At 42.2% G+C, this 19,056-nt stretch overlaps 2 protein-coding genes across 6 annotated transcripts; both read left to right on the plus strand.

Annotated features, from left to right (window-relative positions):
- The first annotated feature begins 3,765 nt into the window (after positions 1-3,765).
- On the plus strand, positions 3,766-10,014 carry LOC135595248 (protein NCA1-like). 2 transcript variants are annotated; one of them, XM_065085915.1, is made up of 8 exons: positions 3,766-3,949; positions 6,520-6,788; positions 6,874-7,105; positions 7,488-7,633; positions 8,225-8,312; positions 8,418-8,564; positions 9,432-9,581; positions 9,665-10,014. In XM_065085915.1, the coding sequence occupies exons 2-8, from the start codon at positions 6,529-6,531 to the stop codon at positions 9,737-9,739; spliced, it is 1,098 nt and encodes a 365-aa protein (XP_064941987.1). In that variant the 5' UTR covers positions 3,766-3,949; positions 6,520-6,528; the 3' UTR covers positions 9,740-10,014. The 2 variants fall into 2 exon arrangements, with proteins under 2 accessions (XP_064941987.1, XP_064941988.1); XM_065085916.1 differs by having other exon boundaries at positions 3,813-4,109.
- Positions 10,015-13,090: 3,076 nt separating this feature from the next.
- LOC104000027 (zinc finger CCCH domain-containing protein 53) lies at positions 13,091-17,949 on the plus strand. Of its 4 annotated transcripts, none has more exons than XM_065085913.1 (10): positions 13,091-13,639; positions 13,719-14,204; positions 14,354-15,444; positions 15,524-15,697; positions 15,776-15,955; positions 16,074-16,168; positions 16,253-16,540; positions 16,628-16,757; positions 16,828-17,052; positions 17,144-17,949. In XM_065085913.1, exons 3-10 carry the CDS (start codon positions 14,408-14,410, stop codon positions 17,175-17,177), a joined length of 2,163 nt encoding a protein of 720 aa, XP_064941985.1. In that variant the 5' UTR covers positions 13,091-13,639; positions 13,719-14,204; positions 14,354-14,407; the 3' UTR covers positions 17,178-17,949. The 4 variants fall into 4 exon arrangements, with proteins under 4 accessions (XP_064941985.1, XP_064941984.1, XP_064941986.1 ...); XM_065085912.1 differs by having other exon boundaries at positions 13,092-13,639; positions 15,776-15,961; XM_065085914.1 differs by lacking the exon at positions 13,091-13,639 and having other exon boundaries at positions 13,819-14,204; positions 15,776-15,961; positions 16,828-17,949.
- The last annotated feature ends 1,107 nt before the right edge of the window (positions 17,950-19,056 follow it).

Here is a 19,056-nt window from a genome sequence, read left to right on the forward strand (position 1 = left end):
TCGCTAGCCAAGGACACAATTGGTTGAGAGATATAATTGCTGTGATCAAGGAGATGGGAGGAGGAGTACTCGGTGCCGTATCTCTGACCATTGGAGGTGAAGAACATCTGGTAGCAAGTCATTGTTCAAAGCTTGGGGAAAACATATGCCACCAAAAGAGCTGTCAAAAGCTGTGAAAGAAATCGGCTCTTCTTCCTGCTCATGATCTGCATTTCTTCCTAAATTCTGAGTAAAATTTTGCATGTATTTGTTTGTAGCTTATAATAATACTATTAAAACGAGCAAGCGGCCAACATCAACTGTTCTTCGAGAGTTGACTTTGTCTCACCGTCCACCGTAATGATCAAAGCCAACCCTTTCACGCTGATGCCGCTCATGATGTCAATTCCCTTCTGTTTACCGAGCCCAATCTACGAGGTCAAACGATTCACCTACACACACTTATCCACGAGGTCCAACGAATCTAGCCGTCCGATTGGTGTCTCCTTCATGGATTCTCGAGTGATTGTGAGGACAGTGTTGGTGTTCTTTCAAACACCCCTTTCAGAATTAGCATGCAACAAATGCAGCCATATTGAATTGCAAGAATAGTTACATCCGTAAGTAACATCTTCATGGATAACGAATCAATTGTTCATCTCAATAGTCCCTAAACCATCCAGTCAAATCTCAAACATGATCATATTTATCAAGATAAGGCTCATTACAAATTATATATATATATATATATATATATATATATATATATATATATATATATATATATATAAAAGATTGAGAATCAAGATTATAAATCTAGTTAACTATTTGGGTACTTGAATTCGGGTTCAAACCATATTATTTGAGCACTTGATTAAACTTACTAAACTTCTATTTAAGATAATTCCAAAGATCGAAAAAAATGCATGAACTATCGAAAAGTAACTCAAATAATTTTTAATTTTTAATTTTTAAAATTAATTTAAATAATTTAGATAAATACGAATACTTACAAAAGACAAAAAAAAAAAAAAAAAAAAAAAAAGAGGAATACATTAGCATCTCTACATACGACAAAACTTCTAATCGAAAGGTCTGAGTTAGGTGAACCTCCTCTAAAAGTACATGCCGAAGCTAATGCTTCCTCCAATCTGTGGCCTTTTCCATTACCTACCACCATCTTTTGCTTTCAGCATCGGCCACGGATCATCTCCACTCGTGCTTGTTTCTAATTATCAATTACAACACACTATTCCAAGAATCCTGATGGATCAAATCACCACTGTTGGATGCCAATTTTGCGATCACGAGTGAGTTTTGAACGGTGTTCCTAAGTAAATGACATTCATGATTCGAAAAATCTTTATACCCTAGCGAAGGTATCATAATGACTCGATCCAATCTTGAATACCCAAAGTCATTTACGCAAATGCTTGGATAGTAGAAGTAGGCATCTGGTCAGGTTGGGTTCGAGCCTCGTCTTCTGAGTATGGTCTTCTCCCTTATCGAGTTGTCTGTTTCTTCATCGTCGAGTTCATGCACACAGACCAAAGTTGGATGGGGGATTTCTCGACTTGATCCCTCCGAAGTTTAAGTTAGTGTCGAGTGGAGTTAGGGGGAGTTAAGTACTCGAAGTCCTTCCCCTTTAACGTTGGTTAAATGGTCGATTTTTATACCTACAAACGAAGATCAGTCGTACATGGTCTGTTAATGGTTGTCGAATTTACGATACGTGGCGTTGACTTATACGACGCCAAACAATATGAGAGGTCCCATTCAGATTTGAGGTGTCGCATCGTGTCAGTTTGGAGCTCTTTTATTGACACTATCATAGTCGTTGATCGTTACCACGTTGACGGTGCTGGAATATGCCGTATCAATTCATTTATAATAAGCAAACATCATTTACGTACTTGATTTTGTTGCAAGTATGCCGTAGTCTTCTTATTTTTTTTCACTACCTTTTATTTTTTCTCTCACTTCTCTTATTCGTCATTTATGTGCACAACAAAAAAAGGGAATATGACAAGAATTTACGGTCTCATACTCTTTATGTAGTATTTCTTTTATGTTTCTTAGTTTTAAAATTTTAATTGAAATATATGAGGTAATTAATTGTCTATCATTCCACTAAAATATATATTTTTATATATCAGCATGTAGCACGAATCTCCAAATCCAATAACGAAGATGACTCTCGTTATTAAATCTTCTTCTATGAGAGAAGTCAATAAAAAGAAAGAAAATGTTGTTCCCTTCGATAAACAATGAGCTTACTAAGCTTTGTCGCTTGTAGTTTTTTCTTTCTTTTTTCTTCTGACATCATCAACATTATTTTAGTCAATATGTTTATGTATAACTTAAGGTAATAAATATTTAAATATAGATACCATCTTATTTTAAAAGTCTCTCTTTGGATTTTATTTTTCTAATTGGTTGGAGCAATATCCATAGGCTTATAATGTTTTTGATGTCTCCATCAAGATGAAGACAACATAAGTTTATCAAAAGAATAAAGGACTCAAGACCTAATAAAAATCAACTCATCTAGAAAAAAATTATATGATATTGAATAGGTATCTTTAGTGGTTTAGAAAAAACGGACGATATTTTTATTGACAACCCTCCTTACTATTTATAATTTTTATTTTAAAAATCTTTAATATTTTGAATATATTTATTTACAAATAAATATAAATATATTTTTTCTTCTATTCTCTTTTCTTCTTCTTCTTTTTATGTAACGAGCAACAAGTAATGTATAAACAATATCGAACTGACGTTGAGCGAGGTCTTTATTCATCTTCATCGAGTGTTAGAAGACGAGGGAAGAGAAAGGAGTGACAAATAACATCAAACCGACATTAAATGATGCTCTTATTCATTTATAAATAATATAAAGTATTATATTAAAAAATTATATGATATTGAATAGATATCTTTAGTGGTTTAGAAAAAACGGGCGATATTTTTATTGACAACCCTCCTTACTATTTATAATTTTTATTTTAAAAATCTTTAATATTTTGAATATATTTATTTACAAATAAATATAAATGTATTTTTTCTTCTATTCTCTTTTCTTCTTCTTCTTTTTATGCAACGAGCAACAAGTAATGTATAAACAATATCGAACTGACGTTGAGCGATGTCTTTATTCATCTTCATCAAGTGTTAGAAGACCAGGGAAGAGAAAGGAGTGACAAATAACATCAAACTGACATTAAATGATGCTCTTATTCATCAAGTGTTATAAGTCAGAGGGAAGAGGAAGAAGGAAACGGAGATGAGGTGAGGGGAGCATCACAGTGAGGTAGAGGGGGAGTAGATGGATAAGATTGATAATTAAGAGATTATAAATAGTAAAATAATATTTTTATCTAACAAACTCCTCAAAATAATATAAAGCATATTGAAAGATGAATCAGATTACCATTTCTCAAAATATTATAAAATTCAAAGATGATTCATCAATGAACATTTCAACTATTATAACAAATGAGAATCACCCTTTGAAAAATATAAAAAATGACATCTCCCAAAAAATATCTCTGAGAATTTATTAATCATCAAACTACTATATATAATATTTATTTTTTAAAAAATTTTGTTGGAAGGAAAAAAAAAATTTTTTATTACGATGAAGAAAAAAATTAATAAAATAACATCAAAATGGTAAATACATTAAATTATATAATATAAAAAATTCCAAGGTAATAAATAAGAATTCCTATAAATCCGGATCGAAATGGACCGAATCAAAATGTTGGGCTCGGCCGAACCCAATCTCATCACGACCCAAAATATCTCCCACAATCGAACCCTAACATCCAAAGAAATTTGTGTGGCTCCGCTTCAAACCCCATCCCCGATCCCTCATCTCCACAACAGCTCGGCCTCGTTGTTTCCCCTCGCCACCCGCGACCGCGGCGACGACTTCCTTCCCGCTGCCATCGCGCCATCGGATATAGTATCCTTCCTCCTCCTCTTCTTTTTTGTTGTCCTTTTGTGTACTCGAGGAATTTGGATCGCTGAGATTAGAGTTTGCAGCTGAGGGTGCTCCTTTTGACGTGTACTTTGCATGAGGCTGTGTCGGATCAAGAAACGACCAAGTCTTGATTTTTGCTCGAGTACTTCTCTCGGGCTATTTGTTATGTGCTGTTGATAATTTTGTATTGATAGGGATTATTAGATCGGTCTGCTTATTTCGATTCCGATGTCGATTGTTCTTCAAAGTTCTTCTCGTTGGAGCAGTTCTTTTACTCTTGGTTATGGCCTAATTAAGGTTTTAGTTAATTTGTAGTTGATTTGGGAGCTCTAAAGAGGGAAAATAACATAACCAGGTTTTTTTCCCCCTAATTGTGCTGGTTGCTTTATTTATGAGAGTAAAAAACCCTAGAAAAACTTAAATACCTAGAGAAATGTTGGATGTCTAAGAGGGAATTAAAAGAAAATCTACGAAGCAGTTTTATTAATCTTTTTTGATACTTGGTTATATTAGGTGAGGTATATTCCCTTATGCCTACGATTAGGTGTTTGTCGAATTTGATTTTGTAGACGACTTTTATGAATTTTAGCTCGGCCACTTATCCTTATATTATGTCACCGCTTTTCGATTTTTAGTATCCTGATTTTTCTCCTCTTATTCTATCATTTAATTCCTACATCATTCTCTATAAATGAACAAAACTGGTGTGCCCTTTGAATTTCTATTTAATGGTAAACTACTTATAGTGAAGCCCAAACATAAATTCTTACATTGATATAATAAACTATTAGATAATCTCACAGAAACATAACTTCTTGCTTTCATCTTCAATCCATCCACCTTGATACTTCATTAAAAGCCCCAAATAATCCAACTTGTCCCACCGATATGTTAGATGCCTACTCCATTTCTCAAGCCACACAATACCTTGACCCGAACCACCTAATTTTTCATCATCATGTTTCATATCAATAATGCGATGTTCTGGAGAATAAATATGTATCTATTGATTCTTGAGAATGCCAACAAACTTCTAGTAAGACATTACATGAAGATGTTTTGGTTTATTAAAGTCCAAGTCATTGAGATTTCCATTGACTTACTGCTACCTTCACCTCTCACAGCAACAGAAGCAGAGGGCGAGCTTCATCTTTAACGTAGAAAATCAATAATGATGCTAGTGCTCAAGGCAATCATGGAAATATGGTGGATGGAGTAAGCACAGAGCAGACAATATAGGCTAGCAGTGGTTTGGTGTTATTGTTCGAGGGTGAAGTTTGAGGACAGAGTAAAATGGTATCATTATGTTTAGTTGCTTTTAGTAATCGAGTCCTTAAAAGATCATTTCAGGAATATGAACCATCATCAAAAGGCGAGTTCTGTTGCAATTTTTAGGTGTTCGTACATTGCGTTGGAATTTCATTTAGGTAGTGTTTCTTTTTTTTTTGGGAATCGGTAATGCAGATTTCATATCCAAAAATCCTTAAATCTGCTGTATGTCATGATTATTTTGTTTCTGGGTGGTTAATCCTTCCTAAACCAAGAGATGTATATCTGTTTGGACCTGGGGACTGGGGATTGCTACCCAATCCTGGTTCACATCATTTTTATCTTATTTGCCTTATTTTTTGGGGTCTGGAGGGAAGGGCGTTCGGGTGTTGGGATTTAGGCAGCAACAAGTGGACATAAAGAGGAGAGAAAATGTGCATATAACAGTTGAAAAAGAAAACATTAAGTGTCTCTACTTATAATGAATAATTGTAGCTTTCATATCTATCATTACATACCTATTTGAAGAGAGAGATAAAAACTTATTATATGGCATGTGCCTTCTTTTTTAATGTTTCTGATTTGAGTGCATAAGCATAGGATAGAGGCAGCTGACTTGCCATGACAAGCTTGATTTTCTTTATTTTTTGATCTAGAATTTTCTGAAAACACAGGAACCAAAATCTGATTAATTTGGATGGTTGTAGATTGTAATTTGGATCAAAGCATAGAATTGTTTGATTTAGCTTGTTGGTGTTTTTAATTATGCTTAGTTAAACTATCTACAATTTGGTTTCTTTTATACATTAGTTAGTGATATATCCCTTAAACGCCCTGGAACCATCATAATTTCCCTCGTTTGGAGTACATATGGAGGTTTCTTGTCTAGTTTCTTTTATGTATAACCCCAAAAGAATAGGTGTTTGTAATTTGTTTTTGCTTTTTTAACGGTTATATAGCTCACTCCAACATCTCAAGGGTTAAGTATGAAATTTCCATTATTATGCAGGAAATGAAGCGATATTTCACTTGTACACTTACTCATACATAATATATATGCATATATGCATATATGCATACATGTACTTCATACATACACACATACATATGCACGTATACAACCTCCCACAAATTCTGCAGTACACTGCATTTACTTTTTATATGCAAGGATTTTATAGTCCTTTTTTATCAAATGCATGGATAAAGATTCTTGTCATGTTCCATCTCTCACGTCTAGGAGCAGTTTGTTTTTGCGCTAACACCATATGTTTTTCTTGGTCCAGTTGAGCAATATGAGTTCTCTTTGTCCATTTGCTAAAGGCGCTTCAGTTGGTGGTGCCTGTCCAATGAAATCTGTGAATAATGAAAAACAGCAGGCGGAAAATGAAAACAAGGGTGACGAAGAAAGCAATCCTTCTGATACAGTATCTCCTAAGTGTCCCTATGGCTTCGATTCCCATACTTTTAAACTGGGACCTCTGAGCTGCATGATTTGCCAAAGCTTGCTTTATCAAAGTAGCAAGTGTATCCCCTGCTCCCACAAATTTTGCAGGTGAGTGGTGGATACAGGTGAGAAATTTCATGTGCTTTACTCATTGAAGGATTTTATGGTTTCTTACTTTCTGACCAACTTACAGAGTATGCATATCCCGCTTTAAGGATTGCCCGCTGTGTGGTGCTGACATAGAGAAGATTGAGCCTGACACAGATCTTCAGGTTGTTGTTGATCGTTTCATTGATGGGCATGCAAGAATCAAGAGGTCGCATGGCAATGCAGATGCAACGGAAGTAAAAGATGTACCTAAGACTGTAATCTATGGTGATGTTTCTATGGAGCGAGGTGCTTTTCTAGTGCAACAAGCTATGAGGGTGAGTGGAAAATATCGTTGGCTATATAACTGTGTGTTCCAGGGCTATAGGTTCCTTTACATTGCATCATGCTTAATTAAAGTTGGTCATTTCAATTTTTCTACCCTTTTTCCTAGCATACCGAAATGCACCTAATTGCTTGGTCTTAAAACTATGTTGCCCTAGTTTTGCCCTTGCTAGGAATTTGATAGCCGTTGTAGGGGTTTCACATCCAGTTGGAGGTTGTAAAATCCTTTCAGGACCTTGTGTAAAACGATTTACAGGAAAATTTCTGAATGATAAATTGATGATTTCTTTATTAATGCTTAATGTTTTTAGATGTCACAAGGAATTATATTTTATCTGGTGAAGTGTGTAACTTTATGGCACACATCATCTGCAGGCCTTCCGTGGAAAAAATATAGAGAGTGCTAAGTCAAGACTAAGTATCTGTGCAGAGGATATCAGGGATCAGTTGCAGACATCAGGTGATACACCCGACTTATGTTCACAGCTTGGAGCTGTCCTAGGACTGCTAGGGGATTGCTGGTGTGTTTTTCTATGCCCTTAGCTTGTCTATTCTGTATTTTGCAAGTGTGCACTGTAGGAACGGTTTTTGACATATCAGAAACTTTTTGTTTGTTCATGATGAAGTCTTATTTATGGTATTTTATGATGCATTTTCAAGTATAATAATTGACGATCTAGTTTTGGAACTTTTTTCTTCCGAAGTTACATTACATGTATGCATGTTATTCATAATTATGTTTAGCGAGGCTTTAGTGAGCAGAAATGGTGTGTGGGTGGTGGTGTCATCAAATGGATATGCAATCCTATCTAGATCATTTAGATATATATGATTAAGAGAACTGTAATTCGAGTACAAGCATATGGGACTACCAAGAAGGAAATTGTTGTCACGGAGACCACTCAAACTTAGTGTAAACAAGGAATGATGTGGTGAACTCAATTATGTTTGCTTTGCTTTTTTTCCAAAACAAATTATTATTTGTTTGACAATCTTTGACCTCGGAATTGTGTTTGCGACTTCCATCTTCTCCTCATACTAAATCCACTTGGCATGTAACCACAAGTCATGCATTGCTGATCAACATCTGTAACATATCCTTGGGCCTGCAGTCGAGCAATGGGGGATGCTAGTTCAGCTGTTGGTTACTATGAAGAGAGTGTGGAATTCCTCTCAAAGCTGCCTGCCAAAGATCTTGAGGTTGTTATTTCTAGTTTTGATTAAATGTTGAGTAACTGAAAATATCATATATGAATCCCGGCTTGATGTTTATTTGAGCATTTGAAACAAGCTTCTTTTTTGTAGTTGGTGCATACACTGTCTGTTTCCTTAAATAAAATAGGAGATCTTAGATACTATGATGGAGACCTGCAATCGGCAAGAAGTTACTATGCAAAGTCTTTGGATGTTCGTCGAAATGCAGTCAAAGAGCACACAAATTTGTCTTCCCAGGTTAGCAATTATTTTGTTGGCTTAGGCTCTCCTCTTTTGTCTTGCTTTGAGGAACTAACACGTGCATGCATGCATAGGTAATTTAAATAATTATTTCTGTTCTTTCAGATTAAAGCCATCTAAATTGTGACTTACTGTCAAACATTATGAAAGTAGACAAGAGTAGACGTTTTTATACTGAACTTGATTATTTTTCTGTTTAACATTAGTTAGCAGGATTGGGAAATGCGGTTGTCATTGATAGTATGGGATTCCAGTTTGATGGAATCTTCTGAATCAGACTGTGGGATCTTTTTTTCTTTTTTATTTTATGCATCTGGATATCGGCCATGATAAATCATAGATTAGTTGGAAATTGGCCAGAAGAAATTGGCTCACAATCATCGTGATCGACTTGAATTGGACCATCCGTGAGTATCGTTTGGAGTTTGGACTGCCTTGATTGATGGGAACTCGTCTGAGATCAGTTACGTCAGTCAATTCTGATACATCCTGCTAATCCTTTTAAAAACCAGGGGGTCAGGATCTGACATGGCTGGTTGATCATGCATGCCGCATTAGTTATCACCCTTGTCGATATAAGCCCAGTTTGAGGTGCACAAATTTCTGTCACATAAAAGTAACAGAATTAAATTACTCATTTCTGCTAAAATTATTTGTGTGGACCTCTTTTATAATCAGGGTTTTTTTTTTGTTGTAAAATAATGTGAATGACATTTTATAACTAAATCGGTACCTTTTCTATTATAACATAATATAATGTGGACCTCATTTCCTTGGAGCAGGTTAATTAGTTTTCTGTAGCATCACTGTTTAACTTTTGCTTAATTCTCCAGCTTATCAATGAAGTGGCTAAATTCTTTGTAGGTTGTTGATCTGGCAATTTCTCTTGCCAAAGTTGCAGACGTGGATAGGAACCTGGGAAATGAGGATGTGGCAATAGACGGATTTAAGGAAGCAATAAGTTGGCTAGAATCCTTGAAGCTGGAACCCAGTGAAGCTGGATTAGAACCAAGGGTAGTTAGTTTTTATCTGCTTTTCACCTTCCATTCAACTCATGTTGGTTCTGATGTTCTTGGCCCCTCCCCCACTCATTGCAGCGTCAATCGGTGCTGGAATTCCTGAGCAACCAACTTGCAGAAAAAGAACCTCAACAACCTGTTGCTACCGTGTGACAAAAGGCCTCTTTATTATGTCCACCGAATCTACTGCATAGAGAAGAACAACGCGTAGCTGCTACCTGACACCTTTGTGCTGTGCATTTCTGGATTGATCAGGTGGGCTTGACACAAAACTACTAGATGGGCTTTGTCTCTATGTGGTGCATATATCTTGTTTGGTTTGTGGGCCTGTGATTTGAGTGTATACAACGAAAAGGGCCGAAATATCATGTTATTATTATGTGCCTAAAGTGTTTCCCTGGAATTTGAATAAACTTTGATTTTGATGATGACTGTAGTTGGTGGTTGATCATCCTTAGTAAGAAAACAAAGGAAAAGCATGCCCTGCCCCGGCCAGCCAGCCAGCAATCTGTACTGACAAGGATTGTGCAAATTTATTGGAGTGCCTAAAAGGCCTACAACTTTATTCCCATTCCTCTCATCGCTTTGTCAAAATGTGCTACCAAATGCATTACAGAAAACGACTCCTCACCAACACCCTCGTCCTGGATTTTCATGTAAGTAGGATCAAAGTAAGTCTGTCTAATTCCTCCCGGGGATGGACTTTGAGATCTTGACGCAGGCCTCGAGAAGAATGGCCTGCGTGAGAGAGTTCTCACATAGTTTATTGTCGACGGATGATAGATAGAGATTAAGGGCATCAGCTAAAGGCTCTCCACTTTTGATAAAAAAAAGGGATTGATTACCTGAAAGATATGCACAAAGAAATCATTCATGCAGATGGAATCATGAGCTAGCTAGCAAAAGCAGATAAAGTGGAATTATGTCCACCTAAAAAGCACAAAACATTACATTATTAACTATCTTATCTAAAGAAAAGAAAAAGAAGAGGAGAGAGAGAGAGAGAGAGAAGTGAGCTTCCATTGTCAAATCTTACTGAAAGAAAGCCTCCACAGGATGGGAAATGAGTTGTCTGCAGTACTCGGGCTGGCTGTGTTCTCTCACCCAGCCAAAAAGACTGCAGCTTTCTTCCACCCACCCACCCACCCACCTCCCTCTCCCCTCCCCTCCCTGGAGGACAGGAATAAAAGAAGAGAGAAGGAAGAAAGAAAAGCTACAGCTATTTTTGGGCGTAAAGTTCGGGTGTGACTTGCAATCCAGCTGATGCCCACATGGGAGGTTGGTTTGGCTCCTCCAGAAAACTTTCTCACCTTTTTCTAGTTAATGTTGTGCTCTGGTTACCCAAAAAAGTTGTTCCATTGGGTACCAACTCTTCTGGTCAATCAATAACAGAGAAAGCATCCACAGGAACTCCTCTTCTCCAATCCGTCGTCGAAGAGTATGTGGCTGCCAGGTGTAATGCTGACCATGAGAAGGGACCGGAAAGGTGAGAGATGGGAGTCACCTTAAAGAATTCGATTGGTTTCATAGAACCTTAACAGAGGGGGTTTTTAACTCCATAATTGTTTTTATTTCTGGTCTGACCATTCATGTTCCTGAATTATATATATGTTATGTACTGGAAGTAGGCCTTTCTACAGGATCTGGACAATGACTAGTAAGTAATCTTACGCTCTGTAAATCCTTGCCTAGATCTGGCACAGTGCTGCTTCTCTTGGCATTTTACTCTTATGATTGTTGCTCTTGTTAGCTTTTATCCCTTCTGATAGCTCTAGTTTCTGCAGCTGGGAGAGGTGGTGCCAAGGACACAGACTGACATCGTCACATGGTGCTGAATCAGTGGAGAGGCTTTGGTGGGGTTGGGAGATCCAGCTCAATCATGGCACCTTGGAGGAGCAGTATCTCTGCCTGTGAGGTATATCTCCACTACCTTGTTGATTCATTGTGGCATGAAACTCCCACTAGCAAAAGGATTCCATGGATGGAGCCACCTCTCCATGCAGAAGCTTTTCGGAGAAATCTGAAACTTTCCAATCCTTTTTCTCTCGTTAAAGGGGGAAGAGAGGTAAGAAAAGGTATGAAAGGAGGTCAGTGATACAGATAACAAAAAAGTGATGCGAGACCAGAAGCAGAACGAGAGAGAGAGAGAGAGAGAGAGAGACGCCAATAATTCAGGCAATTTGATTCTGAACTTGTGGCGAGCCTTGTTCTCTTGTCGAGATAGCTGTCTGGATCTACGAGTTGGATAGGTAGATGGATGACGATAAGTAAGTCATGTGATCTATGAGAGTGTATATGATGATCCCATAGATAATTGCTGATAGCAAGAGTCACTGATGGCGACTCTGAGACCACCACTTTTGGAGTCCAGCAAGAGAAAAGATACCCCACTAGCTTAGCTTGGGGTTCAGCAGGCATTGTTCGGTGCCCTCCGATGCTCTGAGCAAGACACAGATGGTCTTCATCTTTCAGGTTGACAAAGAAGGGACAACCTCGAACCCAATCCTGGCATCTTTTCGAGTGTTAGGTAGGCAGTTCGGGCACAGTTCCTGAGCTCCTCATCAACCAGTGGTCTTTCTTCCTTAGCCTTGTGCATCTGCCCATGTTTCAGGCACCAGCAAGCAGCGAAACTCTCGGGAATTCTTCTTCTTCTTTTGGAGACCAATCGACGACCAGCGGACAGATTAATCTTCTTCTTCTTCACTTGTTTATTCATCTTTCTTTTCTGATCCGGTAGAATGGACCCATTTGCATGTGATCTTTCCGTCATTGAAATATAGAACATGATCTACAAGTGTGAAAGACTTTGGGTGGCTTGGAAACAGCTATTGGCCATCGAGTACATTTAAGCGTCGAATGATGGAGCTCGACAAAATGTTTCAAGTGCTCTCGAAGAAGAGAACTTGTAGAATACTTAATGATCATGTCAACCGTATGCTTATTCTTATCCATTGACATGACTCCTGCCAATAATTCTAGTTTCCGATCAATAAATGTTTGATAGTATCCTTCGGAAGGACAAAAACCATCTTTACATTAAACTACTTTCGAGATGTTCTTGTGAGGATTAATCTCATCAAAGATGTCTGAAACAGATACAGAACGAGAAGACTACAAATCCATGCCTCCGTGTTCCCATCTGATCTATATATAAAACATCCCACGCTAGCTCGAGTAAGCAGCAGAGAAGCTCACGCTTGTTGGTTCCACTAAATGAAACGAGGTGTCACGGTCGAACAGTGGCAGGAGAACAGTCAGCTTGTCTCTCTCTTCTTGATTCCATTGTAGTTTTGGGCTAATGTAAATGAGTGCTCTTTACGCTAGCTCGAGTAACCTGCGGCGGAAGCTTTGCCTCCGTGGCTGCTGTCTTCTACGAGCGAGATCACTGCAGAGTTGCGAGCAAAGCTCGTCTTCTTTTCTCTGAGCTAAGGTCAATCCGAGTGTAGGTTGCGTGCCAAGCTGGGGGGGGGGGGTCGGTGATCTTTTGACGCATGGAATATACACCGGTGGGGGGTTGATCGAAGAAACCGACGTCAAGCATCCGTAGCAGCACAGTCATTGCGGCCTTCAGATTCCCAAACAGCAACAGGTCGGTGACGTTGCTTCTGTCTCCTTGAGATGGCTCGCTCTGTCCTCCTCACTGACCACACCTCTCTCTCTCTCTCTCTCTGGCCGAAGGGAACGCAGGGGTGGTAGTGACCACACCCGCCATGTGAGTGTCTCTGAAGCGCACACAGGGATCTTTTCCTCGCTTCTGTCTCGTTGGCCCCAACCCACGAGCCAATCCAGGAAAAGGAGAGGGAAAAGTCCAAGACTGCAGACACTGCCGCAAAAGGACGTAACCCCCATGCGTGCCACTGTGCATGATAACACACCGAGGCCAGTAGTAAAAGAAAAAGCTGCTACTGTTGATGGTTACTCAAGGTAGAAGCCTGACCACGGAAAGGCTGCATGGATCCACGACGAAGGCCTGAAGGGGGAGCCGGTGATTGAGCTCAGCCCCATTCCCACCTCCCCATCATTCCTCCCTAGTTCCTGAATCACCATAACAAGGTAGTGTAGCTGGCGAACACGACCATTAAGCTAATATCACGGTATCGTAGTGCGTGAAATATAATACCCTTCATCTCAGTGAAAGTAGGCAACAGCGACAACAAAAGAACAGCCACAACAGCGACAAGAGAAAGAGAGGAAGGGAGGGGGTGGAGGGGCCTGACCAGTGCAAGAAGTAGGGTCATTTGGCAGTGGGGTGGATGTGGCAGAGAGAGAGAGAGAGAGAAGAGAAAGAGAGAGAAAAGGTTCGCTGACCTGTTACAGCAGATCTAAGATCTATCCGTCCGCTCACCAGCGTCTCTCCTGTGACCAAAAGGAAGACACGGAGGGAGGGGAAGTATAGAGAGGAAAACGGGGCCATTTGCGAGTCAAGGCGAACATATGCAGGGCGAAGTAACCGCAGATGATGGCGTTGCAGCCGAAGAGGGCTCGAGAAGAAGAGAAAAAGCTGTTCGCGTCTTTGGGAACGGAGTTGGACAGTGCCTAGGAGCTGAAGCCATTTAAGAACTGCAAGTGAGAGGAGAGAGAGAGCGAGAGAGCGAGAGAGAGAGAAGCTTTCTATTGGGTGAGTGGTTTTCTCGGTACTACCAGTCATTTTGAACAGCGGCTCTCCTTTTCTGTTTGCACTTTCCTTCGTTCCGAGTTCTTTTAATGGCAGCTCCACGGAGTTTGCATCAGCTTTTAATGCTCTCACTGGTTCTTGTTCCTTTGTAGTTGATATAAGAGGAGGGTGGGAAGTGGGGATTGCTCGACTCAAGTGGCTCAATCATGGACGCCTACGAGGCGACGAGGATAGTGCTATCCAGGATCCAAAGCCTGGAACCGGAGAACGCCCCCAAGATCATGGGGCTGCTCCTGCTGCAGGAGCACGGCGAGAACGAGATGATCCGCTTGGCCTTCGGCCCGGAGACCCTCCTTCACTCCGTGGTCTTGAAAGCCAAGAAGGAGCTTGGCCTCGCGCCGCCATCCTCCGCCCCCGGCACGCCTCCCGTAGCAGGCGGCGCGGCTTCTCCCTTCCTCCTGCGCCAGAAGTCCGCCTCGCGCCTGCTCTCCGGTGGGCTTCCTCCTCCCCCGCTCACCGTATCCTCCCCCTCCTCCTGGGCTCCGCCCTCCGTGTTCTCCGGCTCTAACAGCAGCGGTGGCGGCAACGGTTTGAATGTGCCGTTAGACGAACTACTGAACTCCGACGAGCTCATTAGCCCCGGTAGTCTCGGTGTCTCGCCCTTCTATGGATGTGGCGGTGACCTCATCGATGAGTTCCGCCTCCCAGACCATCTCTCCTTCCTCGGCGACCCCACCGCTGCGGCTACTCCCAACCACTCCCTTTCCCTCGCCTCGACGCCTGGCGGCGGCGACGTGTTCCGCGCAGACATCGAGTGCCGAAGCCCCAGCAGCAACGGAGACGGTGCGCTCTTCCCTAACGGGCTGGGCTGGGGGGTCAACGGCTACCACCACCGCCGGAGCTGCTCAGCCGCGGACCTCAGCCTCGGCGACGCCGCTGCCGGGTTCGGTTGGAAGCCGTGCCTCTATTTCGCGAGAGGCTACTGCAAGAACGGCACTGCGTGCCGGTTCTTCCACGGGCTTCCGGAGGAGGCTGCTGGAACCAAGATGGACGCGGTGGTGGAGCAGCAGTGTCAGGAGCTTCTGCTGAGGTCCAAAAGCCAGAGGATCGGCGGCGCCTCGCAGCTCGTGACTTCCGCGTTCCCGTACTCTCCCACGGATTCGATGCCACCATCTCCGTCGTCGTCGTCCTCGAGCAAATGCCTCAGCTTCTTGCTTCAGCAGCAGCAAAATGACAGCCAAAGGTAGCATCTTTCTTGCATGAACTTGGTGTATGTCTACTTTACATGAATGACTCCAGACTGAGGAGGACTACTCCTACAGGGCGGCAGCAGCGGCGGCGGCGCTGATGCTGGGAGGAGAAGAGGCCCATAGGTTCATGGCCAGATCAAGAATGGAGAGAAGCGATCTGATGGGCAACCCTGGTTCGAGGCAGATCTACTTGACCTTCCCAGCTGACAGCACGTTCAGGGAAGAGGATGTCTCCAACTACTTCAGGTGGCTAATCCTTTCTCTCCATGGGCACAGTCTCATCTCTTCTGCGCAAAGTTGTAATCTTTGGTCAATGGCTTGCAGCATCTACGGGCCGGTGCAAGACGTGAGGATCCCGTACCAGCAGAAGAGGATGTTCGGCTTCGTGACCTTCGTCTACCCCGATACCGTGAAGGTGATCTTGGCCAAGGGGAACCCGCACTTCGTCCGCGATTCCCGGGTTCTCGTCAAGCCCTACAAGGAGAAGGGAAAGGTTCCCGACAAGTACAGGCACTCCTCCCTCCTCAACCTTCATCAGAACCATGTCCTCCTGTTCTTGATCCGTGCCAATGATCTCTGTCATTAACGTTCAGTGGCGGTCTCTCGCCCTCTCTCACCTCAGGAATCTGCAGCAGCAGGCTGAGAGAAGTGATCCCTCCGGGTGTACGACTCCTACCGCCATGGACGCCAGAGAAGCCTATGATCTTCAACAGCTTGGTTAGTCTTTGCTGCTTTCCTCTCTTCTTCTCCTCGTTCTCTCATTCTATTTTGTTCTGAGGGTACGTAATGGTGGTGTAACAGGAGCAAGGATGCTGTACAACAGCAGCAGCGTCAGCCAGCAGATGCTGAGAAGAAAGCTAGAGGAGCGGCAACAAGCAGCGGAGGCGCTGCAGCGAGCCATCGAGCTGCAAGGAAGGCGATTTATGGGCCTCCAATTCCTCGACCTAAACAGCAGAAGCCTCTCCTCCTCAGCCCCGGCCTGCATCAACTCCCCTTCCATCACCACCGTCACTCAATCAAGTAGCAATGTGGACAGCAGCTGCAATGGCAGCAATAGCAGCAGTAGTCAGGAGGACTCACCAACCAAAGGTGATTTAGCTTATCGAGCAATGCTCCTTGTTTCGGTGATAGTGTTCATAGCTCATTTGTTACAGTTAATCTTTGCTCTTAATGCAGACAAGTGCCTCGGAGTCGCTGCACCGGAAGAGAAGGTGAACAGTTTCCTCGGGTTACTGCACAGGAAGGCAGAGAACGAGGAGTCTGCTGGTGAGGCCAACCTCAACGAAGACGGTGATTTCCAAGAAAGGTTTGCTCGCTCTCTCTCTCTCTCTCTCTCGCTCTCTCTCTTTTCCTCTTAACGCCAAGAATGGCTGCAGTGCCGAGCATAACTTGCCTGACAGCCCATTTGCTTCACCGACCAAGTCTTCGTTCTCGCTCGACTCATTCTCCACCGTAGAAGACATGTCTGCTTCTTACATTCCAACTAATAACAGCAGCAGCAACAACAACAAGAACAATCTAATTTCCGCCACATTGCTTCCCACCACCTCTTCCTTGGACAAGTCCTCCTCATTGAGTCCATGCTTCCTCCAAATGCCAAGGTAAAAGCACTGACGGATTCATGAAGCTTGGTCTCCCACAGTTCATGCACGTAAAAGATCTGACCGCAGGCCCACTTGTGGCTGTCGCCAGGTTCTCCTCGGGCCATGGAGCAATTGGAATGTAAGCCACAGCCTCTTCCCTCTTCATCTACTGAAGACTCCACCAATAGCAGGCAACACCTAGTAAAGCAAAAAGCATAGTGGAACATAGGAAAAGAAAAGTTGCAGAATGGTTAAAGTCTCATGCTATCTTCCTTTCTTTTTCTCCTCTTCCCTTTTCCTTTCCCTTCTCCTTTTTCTTCTTCTTCTTCTTCTTCTTCTTCTTCTTCTTCTTCTTCTTCTTCTTCTTGTGATCATCTTTTAAGTGTAAGCTTTATAGTAAACCTTCCATTGGCCTCCCTATAGCCACTCAATCTTAGCGGAAGCTTGGGCATGGGAAGGCTCAGCTTCAGCAGTCTGTGAGCAATCATTCAGCTAATACACCTCCACAATACATCCCTTGCTACCACTAATCATTGCCATCGCCATAGTAGCTCTAGTTACCCATCACCACCCACCAAGAGAAGACAGCAATCTCTCATACCAAGTACAGAAACCCAAACCGTGACACAAGGCCGCACTGGTTTCTGGAGGGAATTAGGTCAGCGAAAGGGAGCAGAAGGACCACTTGGAAGTTTAGTGCCAAGGACATGAAGAGCCACAGACAGAGCTGGAGTTGTCCATGTTCTCCTCTGCCATGCCCTCTCTCTCTCTCTCTCTCTCTCTCTCTCTCTTCTCCCTTCGATGGCTTTCACTTTTACTTTTTCTTATTTTCCGTGGTGATCCAATGTAGCTGACATCACTGTAGACAGAGAAAAGGATTCATAAGAAACTACAAATAATTTCACTTCCTTTTTCTCTTTCTGGTCTTCGTTTCTGCTCTTACATGCGCTGTTGGTTGACCCCTATAGTCACTGTTGGTGACAACATACTAACTCGACAAAAAATAATCGAAAGAAACGAGTGATGATGGTTACATGGTTGAATAATCCACCGATGTGATGTGGCTACTCCCAACAGGATAAGATAAAAAGAGTGGATAAGCACAAAGCCAATGTAGAGATGACTTCCGAGGCGGAGCAGCCATTCAAACCAGCTGTGGCCGGCTGTGGTCCTCCGTGAGAGACAGGGATTTGTCTCCACTACCTACAACCCTTTGAGCTGTTCTCCATTTGAATCTCAAGTTTCACCTCATACTGAACACAATGAGATTCATAAAATCGATAGATTATAGAGAGTAAAATGTTTTTGGTAAGTGCTCAAATTATTGGGATTGGGATGTTTCGAGAGAGGTTTCCGAAGCTTCAGCATCTACCTTCAGGTTTATCCGCAAGCCATGCACTTTGCTGCTTGTGTTGATCAGACTGCTGGTGCTCAACTTTTTCTTCTACCATAAACCCAACCTTATTTGACACACCACAGATCACAACACAAGGATGGCGATTTCCGATAATTAATCACGTGCAATGCAAGTGGATGTGACGAAAGAAAAAATGGAGGCAAGTAGATGAGACCGGCACGGCACAGAATCTTGTCGACTGTTGCGTGTTCAACCAACCGATGCTTCTTCTATTACCAACCACTGCAGTAAGATTCACCTTCAAGCAACAGACGTCTTGAAACTGGTGAATTGGACGTCGAGTGACAGGCAAATCTTCAATTCAAACACATCGAATCGAAGTTCCTACCGCATCGTTCGAAACATCTCTTCCTCCGAGATGAAACAGGCAAAAGCAGAGGAACTGCCAAAGCAGGGGAGGTGTTGCCACCAATGACTACTTCCTACTCTTCCCCCAAACAAATAAGAATAAGAAGGAAGAAGAGGAGGAGGTGGAGATGCCTCGCTCTCTCTCTCTCTCTTCTTCTCCTTTGATCCTCCTTGCCGTGTTGTCTGCGTGCATGTGGTCTCTCATGTGCACTCGAGAGACGTAGTCAGAACACTGTACTTGCACATTGTCAACTAAA

The sequence above is a fragment of the Musa acuminata genome, chromosome BXJ1-10 (assembly GCF_036884655.1).
Source record: "Musa acuminata AAA Group cultivar baxijiao chromosome BXJ1-10, Cavendish_Baxijiao_AAA, whole genome shotgun sequence".
Classification (NCBI taxonomy): domain Eukaryota; kingdom Viridiplantae; phylum Streptophyta; class Magnoliopsida; order Zingiberales; family Musaceae; genus Musa; species Musa acuminata.